This window comes from Eurytemora carolleeae, unplaced genomic scaffold, assembly GCF_000591075.1.
Source record: "Eurytemora carolleeae unplaced genomic scaffold, Eaff_2.0 scaffold774, whole genome shotgun sequence".
NCBI classification, from domain to species: Eukaryota; Metazoa; Arthropoda; class Copepoda; order Calanoida; family Temoridae; genus Eurytemora; species Eurytemora carolleeae.
In genome coordinates this window covers 36,045-60,091 of record NW_019396761.1, presented here as the reverse complement: position 1 = coordinate 60,091, position 24,047 = coordinate 36,045, and the positions used below count along the sequence as shown (strand labels likewise).

Below are 24,047 nucleotides of genomic sequence, written 5' to 3'. Positions count from 1 at the left end.
AATGTATGAGCAATGTCGTCTTCCTAGCAACAGACAGTCAAAATCATCATATGACCTAACTTAGTATTGGTGGAAGAAAATGGGACAACGTTTGGGTGAGAGGAGGGGGGAGGGATTATCTCCGTTTGTCAAATGCAAAAAGCGGAGAAAATCCTGTTACGTTACCTTGCATAAGGCTTTAAAGTGTCCATTGGACCATTGCTTTGGAGACGACATTTTCCGTACATTGGATTGGAGTTCAACCAGAGTATAACCTTAATAAACAACCTTTGTTCAATAGCTCAATGTAACAAGTAGTTCGACATTTCAAGATTATGTAATAATTGACGTTTAACTATGCTGACACCTAATTATGTTATTTTTAATGTAACTCTTTATTTCGATCATTTATAGAAAACTTCTTCCTGCATCTTTTGAAAACATTTTTAAAAAGCTTGGAAACTTTGAAAGATCTCTTAACTATCAACTTGACATTCTCAAAATGTGCTCATTACAGTATTTACCATCAAGCTCTCTTCTTAAGATGTGGAATAACCTGCCTCTTGACTTAAAAAGAAGCAACTCTCTAAGTATATTTAAAAATAGACTACTAAATTCTCTTTTTGAAAATTACATTACAATGTGTTATAAACCGAATTGCTATTAACTAATTAGATATGTTTTAATATGCTTTGATATTTGTTCTGTACATGTCAGAAAATTACTTTAAACTCTAGTTATTCGAATTAATGTATAAACTATTTTGCAGAAGATAAATTCGCAGCCTGATCTCTAATAGCTCTCCTTAAAACTATTTAAATGAAATGTGTTGTTATCATTATTAAAATTAGGTGGAAAAAATAATCAAAACAGCCAAGAGCTATTTTCCACCTAATTGCTTTATACTTGTACTGTTAATATAATCATCAATTTGTAATTGTAAACTCGTTTTGTAAACACTAGACAGATACACGTATTTAGCAATAAACTTTATATGATCTTATCTTATCTAACATTGTGCATTGTATAACATTTGTTCTAAAACATGTTATATATCTATATCCGCTGCAGGTAAGATTGTTTGAACTTTGAAGCGTGTTTGTTAAAAAATTATTTCATAGAAACTGGATTTTTCTACATTTAACAGCTTGAACTTAAAAAGAGAGGTGCACAGTAAAAAAAAGGTAAAATGCACCAAAAAAGTGTTATAATTGAATATCAATTAGTGTCTGCTTATTTTCCAGTAAATGGGTTAAAAACAAGTAAATTTGGAGCAATTATATCTGCAAAAATGTAACCTGTTCACAGTTTGGTGTACAGATTGGTGTACTGCAGTCAGGACCAGTCCAACCATCATTACATTCACAACTGTACAGTACACAATGTACATAACAAATTAGGAATATTATAAATTGAAATTTCTAGTTCTTCTCTCCACTTTTGTTAGCTGGGGCCCATCTTTCACTTTCACTTTAGAATTGTATATATGACTTTTTTTACTTCAAACTTTAAATATTTCGCAAAATGTGAATAAAATTAAGGAAAGAAGTGAAAAAGATAGTAAGAATGGAAAACTGCATATGGACTGTTTAAACCTTTGACAGATCACGGATGACATAGAATTCTGTCTGTATTTATCTAATTAAAAAATCGAGTGAAAAACTTATTATCCAAATGAACTTAAAAAATTGTTTGTAATTATATTTCATGCGAGTGATTTCATATTTAAAAAACAGGACGAAAAGACTCTCTAAAATGGCAGACAACAAATCTTCCTATTCTCCGTTCTACCGTCAGTTACTTAGAGATCTAGAAGTCTAGAAGATCTTCAACAATTTGTCTCTGCGAGAGCAAACTTTAAATCCACGTTTTCCGCGAGAAAAAATGTCACGACTCAAGAGGCATTAATACTGGAATAATAAAATCAATATCAATAATAAGAATGTAAATAAGCAGACACACGCCAAGTGTTTTTGTACTGAGATAAAGCAATGTCGTCATCCATAGAAATGAATCCGTTATAATAAAATCCAATGATGTAGGACGCACTGTATCTCTCAAAAACTGCAGTTTTAAAAATACCTATTTAGGGAAATTCGGAAGGGTGAAAGGATTTTAAGAAAAAAGGGGAGGGGGATTGAAAGCAGAGAGGAGGTAAGGAAGCTCTGAATCACGTGTATACTGATTGATGATTACTGATTACAAACATGCGACCCAATCAGATAGAAATATATATCTAGAATAATCTTGATACAATCAACAATATTAGAAAAATAATTTATATTAATCTAGTCAGAAGTCACAACTGCTCTTCTTTTTTCTCTTTTAATCATATAATATCATAATTGATTAGATTTAATGGAATCCTACGTCAAAACTTTTTCATTCTTTCTGATAATTTTTTCAGAGAAATTAAATATTAAAAGATTTTCAAATAAAATTTTCTTTTTTCTCCAGGATTGTTTTTAATTTTACCTTGAATTTGCTGTGCAGTGTCCATTGTTACCGCAGCCACAAGAAAGAGCTAAATATAAAAAAAATCTTATTCTTATTTATTGATTATGACTAGAGTGTAAACCTAGCAAGTTTACTAAACTTTTTTTTTAAATTTAAATATTTATTTATAAAAAAATAATAAAAACTCTGTGCTTTTTTCACGAAATGTGTACAAAGTAAGTAACAATAAACATTTTTTAAATCATTGAAATTACAATACCAAAGAATTAATACCGTCTGTTTCCTTTTATTCACGATACCCTGCAACTGTAAACTTGTGTCTTATGTTGCCAAATTATAGAATAAACCATTACGAGAATACATACGGAGGCAGTCAATTATATCGATATAATGAAGACGACTTTTTATTTAATATTTTTAATTGTTAACAAGCTTTGGTTGAATTACAAGTTTACAAGTAAATAAAAAGAACCTTTTTTACTTGACAGATTTTCTTTGTTTCCATGTTTATGTGTATCCCATGCTGTTTAACAGCTTGCTATAAATCAAAATTGAAATAGAAAGTCGTCTTCATTATATTGATATAATCGCCTACCACCGTATTAAGGCAGATTAACATAGAAAACGTCGTGTTAGGTGAGTTTCTCATCCTTTATGGGTAGCCCTATATTTTAAGCGTAATAGATGATAATGAAACTTTTATAAAATAAAGATAACGTTAGTATTTATCTATTTACTAGATCAATATTTTTTCGGTCAACACTAATAGATTCCTGATATTTTCAGGACTCTGTAAGACTACCTTCTTGAAATTTGAACCTGACCATTTGTATAATTTTTACTAAATATCATGTTGTTAAGATGCTCTTTAAAAACTCTCGTACAGTGAAGAAGATTTTACCTGGATTTTCTTGCTTTACTGAATAAGTTTCATTCGCCTGGAATTAATGATTTTTGAAGAAAATAAATAAAGTATATTGAAAATTAACAAATAATTTCAATTTTTCAAATCAAACTAAAACTTGTGATTTTAATATCAAAATTTTACGTTTTATAATTATTCAGTTTTCTAATAAGGCGGAATTAAAATGGCGTCACACTGACCTGTGCAGACGAAGTCCTAAACCTGTTATTAAACAGCTGAATATCCTCGTTGGTGATGTGACTGGATAAGAAAACAAATTTGTTCAAAAAAAGATTACATTTATGTTAAAAAACTATATTTTGTACGATAATTGCATAATGTTTACGAAAGTACAATAAGTATTGAAATTAACTTTCAAAATTAGTTTTAATTTGAAAAATATTAAATTTGAACCTTTTTGAAAACTTTAAATTCTAGAAGAATCATTTTTTTTCAAATATTAATTTATATTCGAATATTCTGACGTGTACCTCTCGGGTTTAAAGGGACTGTATGCGCTTGTTTCAACTCTAAAATAAAAAAATTGAATTGAATGCCAGATTTTCTTTTGATTTTAAAATATTAAGTTTATCCCACATTTCGAGGTTCTTGGTAATTTTTGAAAAGCATTCAGAGGTCGGAATTCAGATTCAGAGGTCGTATTTCAGATTCAGAGGTCGGAATTTAGATGCAGAGGTCAGAATTCAGATCCAGAGGTCAGATTTCAGATTCAGAGGTCGATATTCAGATTCAGAGGTCGGAATTCAGATTCAGAGGTCGGAATTTAGATTCAGAGGTCAGAATTCAGATTCAGAGGTCGGAATTTAGATGCAGAGGTCGGAATTTAGATGCAGAGGTCGGAATTAAGATCCAGAGGTCAGATTTCAGATTCAGAGGTCGATATTCAGATTCAGAGGTCGGAATTCAGATTCAGAGGTCGGAATTCAGAATCAGAGGTCGGAATTTAAATCCAGAGGTCGGAATTCAGATCTAGAGGTCGGGATTCAGATTCAGAGGTCGGGATTCAGATTCAGAGGTCGAAATTCAGATCCAGAGATCGGAATTCAGATTCAGAGGTCGGGATTAAGATTTATAGGTAGGAATTCAGATTCAGAGGTCGTAATTCAGATTCAGAGGTCGTAATTCAGATTCAGAGGTCGTATTTCAGATTCAGAGGTCGTAATTCAGATTCATAGGTCGGAATTCAGAATTCAGTAAATTGGGCATGCCCTTTTTTATGAAAGGTCAATTGAAATTGAAATTACATCTCTGTATTGGTTTTAATAAAGGATAACATAGGTGTCGAGAAACATCGGGCATTTAGCTTATTTTATATTTTTTAATACAATATTGAACTGTGTCTGAATGTAGGTAGAGGAAATTAGATTTTTATTTATCAGCAAAGTTTTGAATTTATTAAATTTTTTATTTTGAAGTTCTATTCAAAAATTTAAATATTGAGTTAATATTTTTTGAATAATATATTGAAATGTATCTATGTTATATTATGTTGCCTCGAATTTCATTTGTTAATTGATAGAGGTAAACATGAACTTTAGTGGTATAGACTTGATCTTTAGAGCTTTAAACTTGACTTTAGAGCTTTCAACATGATCCATAGAGCTTTAATCATGATATTTAGAGCTTTAAACATGATCTTTAGAGCTTTGAACATGATCTTTAGAGCTTTAATCATAATAAGTAGAGCTTTAAACATGATCCATAGAGCTTTAATCATAATATTTAGAGCTTTAAACATGATCTTTAGAGCTTTGAACATGAACTATAGAGCTATAAAAATGAAAATTAGAGGTATAAACTTAAAGCTTTAATCATGATCTTTAGAGCTTTAATCATAATATCTAGAGCTTGAGTCATGATATTTAAAGCTTTAAACATGATGTTTATAGCTTTAATCATGATATTGAGAGCTTTAAACATGATGTTAAGAGCTTAAAACATTATGTTTAGAGCTTTAAACATGATCTTTAGTGCTTTAATCACGATATTTAGAGTTTTAAACCGAACTTTAGCGCTAGAAACATGAACTTTAGAGGTATAAATATTTACTGTAGAGTTATAAACATTAACTTTAGAGCAATAAACATAAACCTTTTAGAGGTGTAAACATAAACTATAGACGATAGAGCTATTAAACATGAACTATAGAGCTATTAAACATGAACTATAGAGCTACTAAACATTTTCTTCAGAGCTTCAAACATGAGCTTTGTTTTGATTGCTCTCAATTCTTTTCATCTCAGTGAAAACTAGATTTTTTTTCTAAATTGTTTTATTTTTTTTGGGAATTGAAGAAATAAGTTTTCTAGACTTGTATAATATAAACTTGAAATGGTGGTGCAGGAGAAATTGATCCCTAGGGAACTCCAAACTTGACAATATCTGACAATACCAGACAATACCAGACAATACCAGAGAATACCGAACACTACCAGTCAACACCAGACAATACTGGAAAATACAAGACAATACCAGACAAGACCAGACAATACCTGACAATACCAGATAATACCTGATAATACCAGATAATACCTGATAATACCAGATAATACCTGATAATACCAGACAATGCTAATTAATTTTGTTCTAAAAAACAAAAAATAAAATTGGCAACAACAAGGTAAAAATAAAAAAGTAGAATTAAAAAAACACTGTTAGGGAATCCTTCAATCATTCTTTGCATGATATAATCTATCCAAAGAGATCATAGATCCGGATCAAGTTATTTTTAGGCTTGTTTCAGGTTTTGTATCCAGCTCTCCAATTAGATTTAATAAATCCTGTTGAGGAAAAAATATACTCTAAAAAAAAGACATTACTCAGGGTTTTTTCTTAAATTCATGAATTATCTTTTTGGTCTTTCAGGTCGACATTTTAATCTCATCTTTTCTGGTTAGCCCTGTAAATTGTAGATCAAGCTTTAAATAATGTGTTATAATATTTAAAGTTATATTGTCTACCTGCAGTTCAGAATTGAACAGTTAAAAGAGAAAACTTTGAATAAATTTGGTGATTTTACATTTTTGTGACAAAGTGCAAATATTCTAGAATATGCAACATCATGCGGATGATAAAGCCATCTTTCTTTTACAGTTCCCAGACTGGGCTTTGACTCCAAAATTGGAAAATTTACGACGCAAATTCTTCTAGAAAAAAGGAGATAGGGGGGGGGACTAACTTCCTCCCCATGCAGGAAAGATATACTATAGCTATAGATAAAAAAACAGGACTGAGGTTTAAGTGTTGCAGTACCAGTATGAATATGGTCGTTTAGTAAACCCTTGTAATATTTTAACATTAATTAAAATTAAAATTAATTATTAAGGAAGTTTGATCAGAATCAGTTTGGTTTACAAAAATAATTTTCATTTTATAATGTTTTTTTTTAAGCAGTCTTATAAGATAGTATTGTATTATTAATTTTAAAAAAAATGAATTCTTAAACGAAGGAATGAGATCATTGAATTGATACAATCATGAATCATTTTATTAAGGGACAAAAACACAAAAAAGTTTAAAATTGTACTGACCTACAGGGTGGTAAGGAACAAGCTCTAGTTACTTTTCTCTCCAACCCTGTAAAAACAAAATCTGATGTGTTTCGAGCATTTTAATCGATTGATGTGTCATGAATATATATCCAGGTTCACTTTTTCACTTTTTATTGGAGAAATCAGACTAAACTATTCAAAACTATGAATTAATAATTTAGAACATGGAGTATTGAATATATGCAGGGTGTCCCACGAAACAGTTGATAAATAGTTTTTAGTGTCGTCTTACATATCCTGTATTATGATATTAAAGGCTTTTTGCATGGTTTATTTCTTTTGTACAAATATATTTTACTTTGAAATCAATTTTACTATAATATGACTCACATATAATATTTATATTATTGGTATTAATCAACTTTACAAATTATGGAAGAAGACATTCTAAACAAATTCACCAACTGTCATGTTTCGTGGGACACCCTGTATAACGTATACATTCAGTACAAAGCTGTATTTACGTCACCTGACATACTTTCAGTATCAGACAAAATTATATAGTGATCATTTTATACTATTGTCTTTGCCACAAACTCTAATTTTCTAATCCCGATATCTTTACAAACTGATTGTGGAAACCTGTGATAGTTGAAACTTGGATTATATGATTTATCAGGATTCATAGTTTTAAATCGCTATAAAGGTATACTAGTTATGATGTTGGGTTGCACATAGACATAGACATTAGAAATTCAGAGTTTGTGGCAAAGACTCCATCTCTTGGTGAATAACTTTATAGAAAAAAACTCATTTTTTCCTTATATTGATATCTTGATATCTTGATATCATGATATCATGATATCATGATATCTTGATATCTTGATATCTTGATATCTTGAAATCTTGATATCTTGATATCTTGATTTAAAATACTGTTTGGTATATTTTTTTTTAGTAAATTGCTTTCTTTCTTTTACTTCAAAGGATAATTGAAATTTTATAAAAACTGAAAATTTGAAAAATTTTCAATTGATTTCTATAAAAGAGAATATAAATATTCTTTACAGTTTTATCGACATACAACATTTTCTCCGTTTTACGGTGGAAAATTGGAAATAATAAAAAAATATCTAAATTGAATATTTATGAATAAGGTGGATGTTCTGGTACAGGGTTATCCACTAAGGAGGAGACATTAGAGACGACTGTACGGAATTTATTGAGTTCTTTTCTGACATCCGTGCTTCCTTGCAAGTGAAACAAGCTTTTTTCCTTACAAAACCATTAAATAAAACATTGAAAGACTATATTGAAGACAGAACTTCAAATTTTACATTCAGATCGTCCTATTCAAGAGTATTGGGTCGTCATTGTAGTCTCATATTTTGTGGATAACCCTGTAGTTCAGAGAATTCGTCTATTAGAGAGTTTTGCTAAATACGTTGTTAACACTAAAGCTGACCCCAAGTGATGTAAAGTTCTTAATTGTACATGGCTCTAGGGATGTAATAAACGTATAAGTGGGGTAGTGAGGGCAAATCAAAGAAAAAGGCATTGCAACACTTTAAAGTAAACCCAGCCCTAAAAATGTATGCAAGTTTTCATAGCAGCCTGGATCAATGTGATCGAATCCAGTTTATACTTCAGCTTGTCGATCATTTGTAAACTCACCCTCTCCAATACAATCCATCATTCTCTCAGAGTCAAGACATCTGAAAATTGTAATTTCAAACAATTTGGGCATTAACAATAATGCAAATTTTTCTAAAAATAAAACTTTATCTAAATAATATTTTAATATCCAAGTTATAAGTGTTTTGGTAGAGTTGTACGTGTGTGATCTTTAATGAAAAATCAATTAAATATTCTGGTCATAAAAAACTATTATGTGAATTATCAAAATTTAATGCTTTTAACCTCCTCGGATACTTAACGAACACTGATACATCTATTTTTGTTTACAAAGTCCGCCCAGAGAGAACTGTTTTCAATATGTGCGCAGAATATCCGCAACTGCAATTAACTTTCCTTGCATTATAACCTTGTGTCACCAATTCTATAGTCTGTATGTATACTGTACATTTAGTGTACTGTCCCGTTCTTCCACCTATTCTATAGTCTGTACGCATACTGTACAATTAGGGTACTGTCACGTTCTGCAACCTGTTCTATAGTCTGTACGTATACTGTGCAATTAGGGTACTGTCACGTTCTTCCACCTATTCTATAGTCTGTATGCATACTGTACAATTAGTGTACTGTCACGTTCTGCAACCTGTTCTATAGTCTGTATGCATACTGTACAATTAGTGTACTGTCACGTTCTGCAACCTATTCTGTAGTCAGTACAAATACTTTACAATTGGATACAGTTCTGCTTAAAAGTCAGTGCGGTACGGTATGAAGACGACTTTTAATTTCAATTTGATTTATATCAAGCTTTTAAATAGCATGGATACACAAAATCATGGAACCAAAGAGAAGCTGTCAGTTAAAAAAACCTCTTTTTTATTTACTTGTAAACTTGTAATTCGGAAAAGCTTGTTAACAATATAAACTTTAAAAAAAAGTCTTCTTCAATATAATGATAAAATCCCCAACCACTGTACTTTAAAGTGAACTAGAGTTTTGAGTGAGGAAACAGTTTCCAATATTGACCTGGAAACACGGGTTTGTGTGGCTCGTCCACAGGTTGAACTGCAGCTAGTCCAGGAGGACCATTCTAGTCCTAAACAATGAGATGACGATGATGATGATGATGATGATGATGATGATGATGATGATGATGATGATGAAGATGAAGATGAAGATGAAGATGAAGATGAAGATGAAGATGATGATGATGATGATGATGATGATGATGATGATGATGATGATGATGATGATGATGATGATGATGATGATGATGATGATGATGATGATGATGATGATGATGATGATGATGATGATGATGATGATGATGATGATGATGATGATGATGATGATGATGATGATGATGATGATGATGATGATGATGATGATGATGATGATGATGATGATGATGATGATGATGATGATGATGATGATGATGATGATGATGATGATGATGATGATGATGATGATGATGATGATGATGATGATGATGATGATGATGATGATGATGATGATGATGATGATGATGATGATGATGATGATGATGATGATGATGATGATGATGATGATGATGATGATGATGATGATGATGATGATGATGATGATGATGATGATGATGATGATGATGATGATGATGATGATGATGATGATGATGATGATGATGATGATGATGATGATGATGATGATGATGATGATGATGATGATGATGATGATGATGATGATGATGATGATGATGATGATGATGATGATGATGATGATGATGATGATGATGATGATGATGATGATGATGATGATGATGATGATGATGATGATGATGATGATGATGATGATGATGATGATGATGATGATGATGATGATGATGATGATGATGATGATGATGATGATGATGATGATGATGATGATGATGATGATGATGATGATGATGATGATGATGATGATGATGATGATGATGATGATGATGATGATGATGATGATGATGATGATGATGATGATGATGATGATGATGATGATGATGATGATGATGATGATGATGATGATGATGATGATGATAAAAAAGTAAATCAATAAAAATTTTAAATTTTAAAATTTTAATTTAAATTTCAAAATTTACCATAAGTATTGTCGCCACTGGACTCCATATCATCATCATCCTAAAATCATGATTTTTAAAGAATCCGTTAATACATTTTATTGATTGTGAAATTCAAATTTAATCTATGAACAATGGTTCTTCAATCCTTGTTTGATTTAATTCTAAAAATTTTATGCTAGAGCATATTTTTCATATTATTTTTAAATTCTAGAATTTTCTTTTCTGATATTTTGAATTTAGACTTTTTGGTTGAAAACTGGGAAACTAATAGAAGTTTATGAATAATATTAAAGAAAAGAAAATGACTGAAATATCCTAATATTCTTGAATAAAGTAGATTATGTGGCTAAAGTTTTATACCGGCTTTCTTTTCCGTTCTCTTCAAATTATCTTTTATTTTCTTATTATTGTTCTTACTAAGGGTTCCAGCGAACGAAAACTAGCGCTAAATTCGCGATTATTTTCTTTCGTATTTCGCAAACTTTTTAGCAAATTAATTTAGCATTTTTTGCGAAAAAATTTTTCTATAGGATGAGAAATTTCGCTTTAATCTGTTACGTGAAAAATGCGTAATTTTTGCGAAACGATTTTTCCATTTCGCCGTAAACCCTAGTTCTTACCTGTCCACTCCCCTCCCCCTCTTCTCCGCTTAATTCTTCTTCACTTTTCTTAGGATTATCGTATTTCATTCCTCTTTTAGTTTTTTCTTCATCGTTTCCTCTTCGTTCTAATTCCACAACTTCTTCATCCAAATAGTCTTCATCCAGGTAGTCTTTATCCTCTAAACAGTAAACACACACACACATATATATATATATATATATATATATATATATATATATATATACTGATTTATAGTCTTTATTCAGGTAGTCTTTATCCTCTAAACAGTAAACACACACACACATATATATATATATACATATATATATATATATATATACTGATTTATCTTCACAACACAAATAGATTTATAGTCTTTTTTCATGCAGATCATCTTTATTTAGGTACATAGTGTTTAATCTATTAAAAACAGTTACATAGTCTTAATTCAATAAATCAAGTAAATCGTTGTCACGTGATACAGACGGAAATCACGTGACAGTATACTGCACTGCCTTTGGCTGAAGTTCTGGTGACGTAATACGGACTATACGGACTATATGTAATAATATTGTCAATTATATCTATTATAAATGCAAAATAAAATAAATTATAATAGGAGGAAACCTGAGAGTCTAAGGCTCCTGTGGGATATCGTCGTTTTCGGATTGATTGCGTATTTGTTGAATAATGATCTGTTTAATACTACAACTTTTACACAAAATTGCATATATATGAATTTTCGTATAAATTTGGCACAATTTTACATCAATTTCTCCAGACAAGAACATCAGATAGATGTCTTATATGTATCGTTTAACTCCTGAAATTCTCAGGTTTCATCCTATACCCCTTTTCATTTTTCCTTTACAGTCCCTTTAATGAATAAGACCTTATCTACAAAACAGACAGTTCTCTTTTGTTCGTTCAAGTAGTCATCATTCATCTTTATTCATAATTCATCCATGTTTCATCCACTTTCATAAACCCATACATATATGATATATATACATATACATATATATATATTTATACAATTCATTTAAATCTAACACTCTCAGATCGTGAAACAAAAACTCTTTTTGCCAAATTTACGGTTTATTTAACCATCTTCAGGGCATATTCTTGCTTTAACTCAACCAAAGATTAACTCATGTAAATATATACATATATACATATATGATATATATTTACACATTTATGATGATTTTAAAGCCAAATATTTTCCAAAATTCCACAAATTTTCTAAATTAATGATATTTTATATTTACGTACTGGATGTCCCACGAAACATAATAGTTAAGATACAACTCGTTTTTGATCTTTAAAATAATTTTACTTGTAACATCTGCAGCTGTTGCCGAATAAATCAGCTGTTACCGAACAAATGCCGCAAATTATTTCAAAAATTCAAAACGAATTTCAAGCTGTCTCTGAACTGTCCTGTTTCCTGGGTCACCCTGTACGTGGAGATATTAGTTTCATATGAAAATATTTAATAAAGGCTCAGATAACACTGCAGACTAACCAGGAGGAAAAGGTCAAATTCAATTGACTTATCTGTTACGACTTTGTGACTCCGTTGCTCCTCTGGTTTTAATTTTATGGACAAGATTAAGAAAAGCAAATTTATCCGGTTAAATATTAGAAATTCAAAACATTTTTATTCTTTTCAATACCTCTTCAATATGAGGAGTCACGGGCAGCCGTAGTACATTTGAATTTCTGAGCCGGGTCAACCTTTCCAGTCCCAGTTTGTACTGTATCGCCCGGACATAGGATAAATAAAGCAGACACTCAATATTGCATGTTTTTCATAAATATCAAATATATACTCAGCAAATTCGATTAAAAATTTTATTATTTCATTTTAAATTGTTATATTGTGTAATATAATGTTAAAGTATAGCTTTTTAAAATCAAAAGTTTTTACATTTTATTTAGTTAGAGCTTTTTTTATTTTTCTATTTTGATATTGATGTTGACTTGAAAATAATTTGAATTTAAAACTTTCATCTTTAATCTTCTTTTATAATATCTTGAAAACTTCAAGTTTAAAATTTGAACTACAAAAGTATTGATTTTCGTTCTTAAATAATCTTTAAACCCTTTTTTCCTATTTGCATAATAGATTAATTAAGTTTTTTTTTACGGCAAACGCGCAAATTGTTTTTTTTTTCATATAAAAAAATAATATCAAAAATTCCAAACATTTTTTTAATGTTTTTGGCTCACACAAATTCTATATAAAACTCTTATATTCCTCTTAATTTCAATGAGTTTTTTATTATTTTGACGTTAAAAAATAATATTTTTGATATAACTCAGAAAAACTATTGTTAAGAAACAAACTTTTAAGCTCATTGCTTAATCATGACGCCCTCCTCTCTTTTCTAACACTGTAAAATTAAAAAAAATTAAAAAATAACAAACTTCAGTGATTTTTATAATACAATTTATGTTCTGTAAACTACAAAATACTGATTGGATCAGAAGATCAATTTGATAATTAGCTAGTGAACAAAGTAAGAACAAAGAACAAAATTTGTATAATTGTAAAATTCCATGTTGGGTTCTCCATTACAGTAACTTGTAGATTTATGTAAAAGAAATAAATTGTGCTTAAGATAATTGTAATTGCTTATCAACTGATATAAGGCTGATGAAGCATGTTTATTTAGGTCCTCGTATAATTGAATAAAAGGTCTTCACCAATAATAGGATTCTCAGGGGAAGTTAGTATGCATAAACCGTGGTCCTGAAACCGTGGTCCTGAAACCGTGGTCCTGAAACCGTGGTCCTGAAACCCTGGTCCTGAAACCGTGGTCCTGAAACCGTGGTCTTGAAACCTTGTTTTATTAGAATGAATTGCTTAACTGCATTCAACCAAAGCTCATCACATGTCCAGTTAAAATTTTGCCTGGCTCCCAACAAGGCTTCTTTTTTCTGCAGAATTATTGTTAAAAGGATTGTAAGCTTAATTTTAATTGACCCGCCATGCAAAGATGACAATGCCAGATTTACAACGGTACCCTTGTTTTTGTTTCTTTGAACTCTTTTTTTCATTTTAGGGTTACCTGCGAAACTGAATTGCGCATACCTTGTTTATAAGAAGCAACAGAGAAACGCACAGAAACTAACACTTTTTTGAGTCAGAAAAACGACGGTTTCTTCCACACTTTTGATCAGATTTAGGTTTTAAGGGTACCGTTGTAAATCGAGCGACATTACCAACTTTGAATTTAGGGTCACTTGAAATTAGGTTTACAGACCCTTTAAGAACGACATTTTTAAATACGTATATTACTGTTAACAAGATACTTGTAAATCCCAGTCACAGGGCAAGCCAGATGCATACGGCGAAAATTTTTAAATGTCGCACTTGGGGCTGATGAATTGATTCCATGCATGCAGTACAATACGAGTATAGTTAATCTATATAATAGGAATATCTTTAAAACATCTCAGTACATTTATATCTTTCAAGATGAAAAATGTCGTCTTATGCGCAATCTATCTTTATCTATGATTGTATCTCACTGTTGAGAAGTTTCAACGTCGCAAAATCGTGCCAGTAATGTAGGATATAATAAACTTATCTTTTATTTAAAGATTAAAAGATGGAACACGAAAGATTGTTTTATGTTTGAAGCAATTGTATAACATAACAGTTCATAAACATACACCGCGTACAACATGCACCCCATGCGTAACAGATGCCAGGTGGGGTGGGAGGATAGCGTGTGTGTACCCATTTGATTGTAACTTAATAGGACTGCTAGGAATTAGTTTTGTCAAAGCAAAAACAAATGCTGTTTGTGAAAACATCTCTAAGCTCTCAAAACTCTCCTGCTGCAGTAGTTTGTTAATAAGAGTTATAATTTATTAATACTGCAGAAAATTATATGATTTGAATTGATATGATTTGATTTGATTTGATCAAAAATTGTTGATTTAAAATAAAAAGCAACTATAGATATGGTTGCATCTAGATAAGTTATATTTCAAAAGTGGATAATTGATTTAACATATAAAGCAACTATAGATATGATNGCGCCCGTTTTGGGGGTCGTGCGGGTCGTTTTCAGACTCTAAAACAGCGTCGCTTGTTCTATGCGGGATAGATATGATTGCATCTAGATTAGTTATATGTTAAAAGCGGATAATTGATTTAAAATATAAAGCCACTATAAATATGATTGCATCTAGATAAGTTATATTTTAAAAGCGGATAATTGATTTAAAATATAAAGCAACTATAGATATGATTATTGCATCTAGATAAGTTATATTTTAAAAGTGAATAAAATGTAACCTGTTGTGTGTGTTTCATGTTTAGGCTTTTCTGCTGTACATTCATCACTACAGATCAATCATTCACTTCTTACAAAATAGTTTCCGTTTTGTTCAAAATTTTGCTTGTTTCTTAAAAACCACCTTTTATTCAACCATCAATTGATGGGTATATGTAGAGTAGACGTATTAAAACTTTTTACTAAAAAGGAATTTTTCCCCGAAAAACAATAAATCGAAGGGTCAAGACCAGTGACCGTGATGGGATTGTAAGCTTAATTTCAAGTGATCCTTCATGAAAACATGGCAATGCCATGTTTACAACGGTACCCTTGAAAGCTTTGTCTGATCAAGTATGAATTAGATATCAGCGTTTTTATTCCTTTAAAATGTTTATTTTCCTTTGCGGGTTAGGGTTTCTCTGTGAAAGTGACTTGCGCATTTCTTTTTTATAATAAGAAGCAACAGAGAAACTCACAGAAATAAACACTTTTTGAGTTAGAAAAACGACTGTATCTTCCATATTTTTGATCAGATTAATTTTTCAAGAGCAACGTTGCAAATCGGGTATTGCTATCTTTTCATGAAGGGTCCCTTAAAATTACATTTTACAGTCTCTTTAAAAAATGAAATGAAATGATGAATATATAAATATTTAAATGAATGAGAAGATATTAGATTGATGAATGAAATGATGAATATATAAATATAAAAATGAATGAGAAGATATTAGATTGGTGAATGAAATGATGAATATATAAATATTTAAATGAATGAGAAGATATTAGATTGATGAATGAAATGATGAATATATAGATATATAAATGAATGAGAAGATATTAGATTGGTGAATGAAATGATGAATATATAGATATATAAATGAATGAGAAGATATTAGATTGGGGAATGAACTGATGAATATATAAATATAAAAATGAATGAGAAGATATTAGATTGGTGAATGAAATGATGAATATATAAATATATAAATGAATGAGAAGATATTAGATTGGGGAATGAACTGATGAATATATAAATATATAAATGCATGAGAAGATATTAGATTGGCGAATGTAATGATGAATATATCTATATATAAATGAATGAGAAGATATTAGATTGGTGAATGACAGGATGAATGAATAAGTAGAATAATGAATAAATGAATTAATCCCTAACATCTTCTGGATTTCTGGAAACAATAACCTGTTCTATTTCACCCTAAATAAAACATTTTTTAGAATGAATTAAATTGGATTAAATTATTTCATTAAAATTTTTATGTTCATCATCAGACTATCGATTTCAGATTTTTTTGAAATATTATTTTTCCGGACTTCTTATGGTATTGTAATTTCTAAACGTACTTTTCACTTAAACGTCATCGCTTAACGGAATAATTATCACTGACATTATACTTTCATGAGAAAATATAATGTAAAATCTTTATGCTTGGTAAAAGGAAAATGTGATATTTTTTTTTATGAAGAAATAAAAATAAAAAGGACGAAAACTTGCTTTGAAAAACAAAACTCTTTAACTTTAACTAAGAAAGGGTGGTGACGTGACTAAAAGATTTTTTTGTCTGAAAAAATAATAATAATATCTTTTAAATATTAAAATATGTAGCTTTCTAATAACACCTTGATTACAAAAATTAAGTAAGAGAATGTTTTCTCTAGTGCAAGGTTCTATTGGGTACACCCTGTATATATATATTCATGTTTATATATAACCTAAAACATATATATTGGGGACACCCTTTACTTATATATATTTATGTTAATATATAACCTGGAACATATATATATAGGGTACACCCTGTATATATATTTATGTTAATATAACCTGGAATATATATATATTGGGGACACCCTGTATAAATATATTTATGTTAATATATAACCTGGAACATATATCCAATTGCAACATCTGGGAATGTTGCTGGCTGTATCGGGTATCCATGCAGTATCTGGGTACTCAACCATCTGCAGTACATTACAACAATATTATACAACAGAACTGCAGAGTCAGAAACTTAAGACCAAGGTACTAATGCAAGGAGAGTTATTTCAGAGGCGTTCCCATATTTTCTGTACTGCAGTGTACTGTCTTTGGGCGGAAAAGTAAACACAAGACGGATGTCACAGCCTGACATGAAATCAATTTTCACAAAAATAATCCATGAAATATTCTGGTCAGAGGAAACTATTATGTGAATTTTCAAAATTAATTGCTTTTAACCTCCTCGGATACTAGATGAACACTAATGCATCTATTCTTGTTTACATATTCCGCCCAGAGAGAACTGGTTTCAATGTGTACGCAGAGTATACGCGACCGCAATTAACTTTCCTTGCATTAGTACCTTGCTTAAGACAGAGTATCGTAATGAAACCCAGTATCGAAAACCCGGTTTCGTGAATGGGGTCAGACAGTTTTGTAGATACTAATAATTTGTATTATTTCATGTGGTTTCTTTAGATTCATTTTTTGCTTTCTGATTTCTTAAACAAAAGTGTAGTGACCCCAAAAAGGAAATTCGGGCGTTTCGTTCAACTCTTTTAAAATTTAGACTCATGGGGCTCTTTAGCCCATTTTCATAGTTCCAAATCTGATTTCTAGGGATTCTTTTTTTTATAAGTAAGTGCTTCTGTTTTTAATTTTTTAAGAATATAACTTGAACGATTTTTTATAGCATTGCATAGCATAGTATTAAGCCCTGGTAATCCAAAACTTGGTGTAAATTAATAAACTTCATAAACTAATATCTTAAAATTAATTAATTTTCTCTGTAAAATGGTGATTACTTTTTTCCCTGAAATTTCAATTTTTCAATTTGTAAACTAATATTAGGTTTAAATTAGTGATTTTTAAATTAGGATGTCCATGGACACTGGACCTTGACATTAGATAAAAATTAATTTTTCAACTTTGCGACCTTGCTACCACCATTTTTAGATATTGTATTAACTTTTAGCCCTGCACGCAGTCCAAAAAATGCAAAGCTATTTTTGCCTTTCTCTTTGGGACTGGGGGGCCGGGACTGGCGAGTAAGCCTATCAAAATTTATTCCGGCCGATCCGATACAATTTACAAAAATTGAATATGATTTTTGGCATCAAATTTTATTAGATGGAATTTGAAAAGTTTTTCAATTCAATTATGAATAAAAGGGACATTGGAGATTGTACATTTCAGAGGTAAGCAAAAAATATTTTAAACAGTGTGACCCATAAAATTGTGAAAAAGGATGAAGACTGTTAGACGCAACTTATGATTCTAAATAGTCTGATGAACATTAAAGGGACTGTAAAGGAAAAATAAAAGGGGGTATAGGATGAAACCTGAGATTCTCATGAGTTTATTGAGACATATAAAACATCTATATGATGTTCCTGTCTCGAGAAATTGACATAAGACTGTGTCAAAATTATACCAAAACCTAAATATGTAAGATATACGTCCATTTTACGTGACTAGAACTCCCTCCAATGGCAGTGCAGTGTATGGTCACGTGATAAAGACGGAGACATATTACAATAATACTGCACTGCCATTGGTTGGAGTTCTGGTGACATGTTCCGATTGCATAAATAATATAATCAATTATATTTGTATCTATTAAAAATGAAAAATTATGAAATTCAAATAATAATAGGAGCAAACTTAAGTTTCTCCCCTGGGATATCGTTGTTTTCAGATTGGTTGAGTATTTGTTCAATATGATCTGTTTGATACAAAATCTTACATATCTACGTTTTGGTATAATTTTGAAACAGTTTTATATCAATTTCTTGAGACAAGAAAATAAGATAGATGTCTTATATGTATCGTTCAACTCCATGAGAATCTCAAGTTTCAGTCTATACCCCCTTTTATTTTTCCTGTACAGTCCCTTTAAGTACAGAAATTTTTCAGTGTATGTATGCATTGTAGACCCATTTTGCATAGTATAAGTTGATGTTCTAGCTACCGGTAAAACTGTTTGCGTTATAACACCACATATTATTCCATATTTTATAGGTTTTATTGAACATGAAATGAATATTGTAAAATCGCACTCAGGTGTAGATATCCTAGTTTCCGGTTTCAAACAAAGCTCATTTAAAATTTCTATCCTTATTCCATGAAGCTCTGACTTTTGATCGCAATTTAACCAATTTAACATCGGTTTTTCTCTTATGTACTTTTTTGTCGCGTTTCAAATGAAAAAGAAGAAAACCACACTCTGTAAGTTTAAAGATTGTTGAATTATTGACTAAATCGCGATTGAATTCAAATTGAAGAATTGAAACTCCCACAGTTGGGTTCTCCAGATAATACAATCTAATAATTGTAAATATTATGACATACAGGGTGCCCCACATCATATTAGATCGTTTATAAATTGAGATTTAAGGGACTAATAAGAAAATTTTAAAAGGGGAATCATTTAGAAAAGAATATATTAGGATAATATAAAAATGTTCTTGCAGAAAATACCAGGTTTTTTGAGTATACAGTGCGTAGTTTGGCATTAAAAGTTGGAGATAATCCAATATGATATGGGACGCTCTGTATCTTGCCCTGGTTAGTCCAGGGTATATCTAAACATAGGGTTAAAAGACGAGTTGCCCACCTTTATCGACTTGACTTCTTTTTTTTTTCTGTCAATATTTGGACATTTTCTTCTCATGTAATGAACTATTTTAAAGGCAAGCAATTGATTTCCCTGGTTCCTTCGTAAATTTTCAAAACAGTCCAAAAAATTCCAGGGCCCTAACTAGCTGGCCATCAATTTAACCAAGAGATGAATACATCCAGATCATACCTGCAGTTTAGATAGCTTTTAATTGTTGTATCCTCTCCAATACTAAAAATAAAAAATTTATGATATTTATGATATTTTATTGAGTTAGCTTATCAGACTGACGTAGGGATGCCATAACTAAAACTTTACCAAAAGCGATAGTCAGAGTAAAAATCACACACACTGAACTAAACATTCGCCTCTAGTTTGCTATTTGAATATTTCTGAATTTCTGAATTTAGGCCCTCAATATAAAAAGTTACATTGCCTGATTCACAACAGTACCCTTATCCTTTTATTGGATTAACACCAAGGAGGTTATCATAGTTTTTTTTGCTTTGAAATGGAAAAAAGTTCTTTCAATTTCCTAAATTTTTTCTGCTGCATAGAAAAACAAGACCAACTCATTTATTGTTGTCCTGCCAAAGGTTTAAATGGTACCGTTGTGAATCAAGTATGGAACCCGTCTCTTTAAAAGCCAAATCTGTAATTCTATCATCGATTGAACCTGAGAGCCAAGTTGTTCCACTTGTTGTACAGTATCTCTGCTGGTACACCAACTACCCTTGTACCATTCACAGTCGAGTGTACAATCTTGACCTCCAACGTTTTACCCCTAAACACATAGATCCATACAACTTCAACAATTAGGCATCAATTTTCTAGACCGGGTCGACATTGCAGCGTCGTATTTGAAGTAATTCATTACATAAATGACACTTCAATATATTGTCCGAGACGGTTCACAAATAAAATCCGGCCAAACACAAGATCCGAGACAGTACCATTTAATATGGTCGGGCCGGTACAAAAAATCCGTGACGTAACATCTTCAAATATGTAATAGACCGCGGTACGTCAAGTGAACCGAGCTTGACAAGTTGACAGTGTGCGTAAACCCTTGGCCTTTGATCTCAAATCACTAACTCACATGTGAATTTTAAAACTTCAAATCTCTTGTTCACTGCAAACCATGATGTACACGCTTTCACGAAAAAAAATCGAGCGGTAATTAGCTAATTACTCCTTTTTAAACATAAGCTAGAAATAAGCGTGCTGCAATTTTAAAAGTAATTTTTCTAGGGCAACAAAAAAGTTTTCGTGCGTTTGTAAGGTAAAACCAAAGGCAAGGGCGTTGCGACACGTTAAAGTCACGGCAGTTTAAAATTCTAATGTCTAACTTTCAAAGTTGTCTAGATCTTAATCTGCGCAACTCTGACCCATTTAGTAAAAATAAATTCAACATGAAGTCTGACCGCGTCAACCTTGTTGCACCAGCTGGTCCTATTGAGTGTCTGCTTTATATGCCCAATGTCCGGGCGATACAGTACAAACTGGGACCGGAAAGGTTGACCCGGCTCGGAAATTCAAATGTACTACGGCTGCCCGTGAATCATTAATGTGTTTCTAGCTTTAGTTAAAAATGAGTATATTGTTCGTAAACTGCGCTATTTATGGACTTTTGCACCAGGGCATGCAAGCTTTGAATTACCGTGATGAAACTGTAGAGTATATAGACTATAGCTTGAGCAGGATTTAATCAAATACTCCGGAGAAAGAGGAATTTTCAATTTGGATCCATTGTTCAGCTATAAATCTTAAACTAATTATCTTTATCAGATAGAGAGATAGAAAACACATGAAGAACGGATAATAGACTGAGAGAGATTGAATTTAGAAATATTGAAAACAAAAATAAAAACATCGAAGAAAGGTAAAAGAAAGATAGAAGAAAAAAGGATGCATTGCGATAAGAAAATAATTTAGAATTAAAAGTTTTATTATTTGTTTTGTTTTTGGATTATATTATAAAATACATACCCTGAAATGGTTGAGAGTTCAAAAGAAATAAATTCATCTTTTTTCTGTGGATTTGTTAAGCTTAACAGAACTCCCTGAACACAAAATTTTATATTTGAAACACAAATATATTTTATATTTTAACTAAAAATTTTATCTAATAATCTTTCTGTACTTTACTTCCAGAAACTTAATAATTTACAAAGACAATAAAATATTGTTTTAAACAGAGAAGATGATAAGCTCTCGGGGGCTACCCTTAAAACAAAACCCTCCTAGGGGATTTATTTGAAATGAAAAAACGATTTAAGGTTTTAGATTTTTTAATAAGAATATATTTTAACTTAGTATAATTGTGTGCAAGACAATCAGACAATATATTAAAAATAATTTATCCCAATGAGCTTGGCTTAATCTTAATCTTTTAACTTATTTAGCTTACTTAATCTATTAACTATAATATATCTTAGCTTACTTAATCTATTCACTAATATATCTTAGTTTACTTATCTATTCACTAATATATCTTAGCTTACTTAATCTATTCATTAATATGTCTTAGCTTACTTAATCTATTCACTAAGATATCTTAGCTTACTTAATCTATTCACTAAAATATGTTATCTTTCCTAATCTATTCACTAATATATCTTAGCTTACTTAATCTATTCACTAATATATCTTAGCTTTCTTAATCTATTCACTAATATATCTTAGCTTACTTAATCTATTTACTAGTATATGTTAGCTTTCCTAATCTAAATCTATTCACTAGTATATGTTATATTTCTTAATCTTTTCACTAATATATGTTATCTTTCTTAATCTTTTCACTAGTATATGTTAGCTTTCCTAATCTATTCACTAGTATATGTTAGCTTTCCTAATCTTTTCACTAGTATATGTTAGCTTTCTCAATCTATTCACGCATATTAACTAATCTTTGTAGATACAAGACACTCTTTTATTCATTTTATTTTATTTCATTTCCAAAAATGTTAAGATTTCTCATTTCTCATTAAATCACCTTTCTCGCACAAATGCAATATTTTCACCTTAAAAAGTTATCTTTATTAATCTTTAATTCCTTTAATTACACTTTTTTAGGTTTGTTTTGCGCAGTTAGGAAAAGTTTAAACTATCAATACATTAGAAAGGTTCAAATATTTAGTAACGAATATTTATTTCTATTTCTCATTCTAATTTGGCAAGCTCCAAATGTGCTTTCTTTATATCTGTTAAACAATGAGTCTATGGTGAAGATAGCATATGCTGCATGTTGTTGTGAAAGAAAGAAAATGATAAATATCGAAGAATAAGAATAAGTATAGAAAAACTGTCAATATATCTTTAGTCTCACAAAACAGATGGGAATTGGACAAATTGAATTTAGTTTAGATATTTGATTACATTTCTTCCCTTTTCTTTCTTTTTTTCTTTCTTTCTTTCTTTCCTTCTTTCCTTCTTTCCTTCTTTCTTTCTTTCTTTCTTTTTTTCTTTCTTTCTTTTTTTCTTTCTTTCTTTCTTTCTTTCTTTTTTCTTTAACTTTAAAAACAAATATTTTTTCCTTTTCTTTTTCATTCTACCTTTTTTTGTATACCGCCCTGTCCCTCTGTCCCTCCCAACCTCCTTACCCCGTCCAGAATATATTTGTTGTCTGGTTAGTAAAGATATTAGCTAGGTTTAGAAGTAGGATATATATCCTGGGTTCTTCCAGGAATATAAATATCTTTAATCCCCTCTACCCCACCTCAATCACACTTTCTCAACATTAAAGTTCTTAAGATAACATTTCCTTGCCGGGGTACTCGGCTCTGCATGGAAATTGGAAGAAACTTTGTCAAGTATGTTACATTAAAAGTTTTAAAAAAGCAAAATCAATCCATTGCCCCATAGTAAGTAAAGGAAATTCGTTGCAAATTTATTGATTTCAAATAACTTTTATTGCTAAAAAGCAAGTTGAATAGGAAATAGGAAAAT

The 24,047-nt window shown here is 30.6% G+C and overlaps 1 protein-coding gene across 1 annotated transcript in view; it reads right to left on the bottom strand.

Moving 5' to 3' along the window:
- LOC111708331 (protein kinase C-binding protein NELL2) overlaps nt 1–24,047 on the bottom strand; it is a 55,648-nt gene that overhangs the window by 6,022 nt on the left and 25,579 nt on the right. Inside the window, exons 12-27 of the mRNA XM_023481663.1 lie at nt 22,089–22,162; nt 20,776–20,883; nt 20,289–20,330; nt 17,382–17,463; nt 16,650–16,696; nt 15,498–15,544; nt 11,200–11,360; nt 10,598–10,637; nt 9,514–9,583; nt 8,527–8,567; nt 6,892–6,937; nt 3,832–3,870; nt 3,541–3,601; nt 3,338–3,374; nt 2,455–2,503; nt 1,278–1,347 (exon numbers count right to left, since the gene is read on the bottom strand). Of these exons, the coding sequence (XP_023337431.1) occupies nt 1,278–1,347; nt 2,455–2,503; nt 3,338–3,374; nt 3,541–3,601; nt 3,832–3,870; nt 6,892–6,937; nt 8,527–8,567; nt 9,514–9,583; nt 10,598–10,637; nt 11,200–11,360; nt 15,498–15,544; nt 16,650–16,696; nt 17,382–17,463; nt 20,289–20,330; nt 20,776–20,883; nt 22,089–22,162 (1,014 nt within the window). The remainder of the gene's footprint in view (nt 1–1,277; nt 1,348–2,454; nt 2,504–3,337; nt 3,375–3,540; nt 3,602–3,831; nt 3,871–6,891; nt 6,938–8,526; nt 8,568–9,513; nt 9,584–10,597; nt 10,638–11,199; nt 11,361–15,497; nt 15,545–16,649; nt 16,697–17,381; nt 17,464–20,288; nt 20,331–20,775; nt 20,884–22,088; nt 22,163–24,047) is intronic.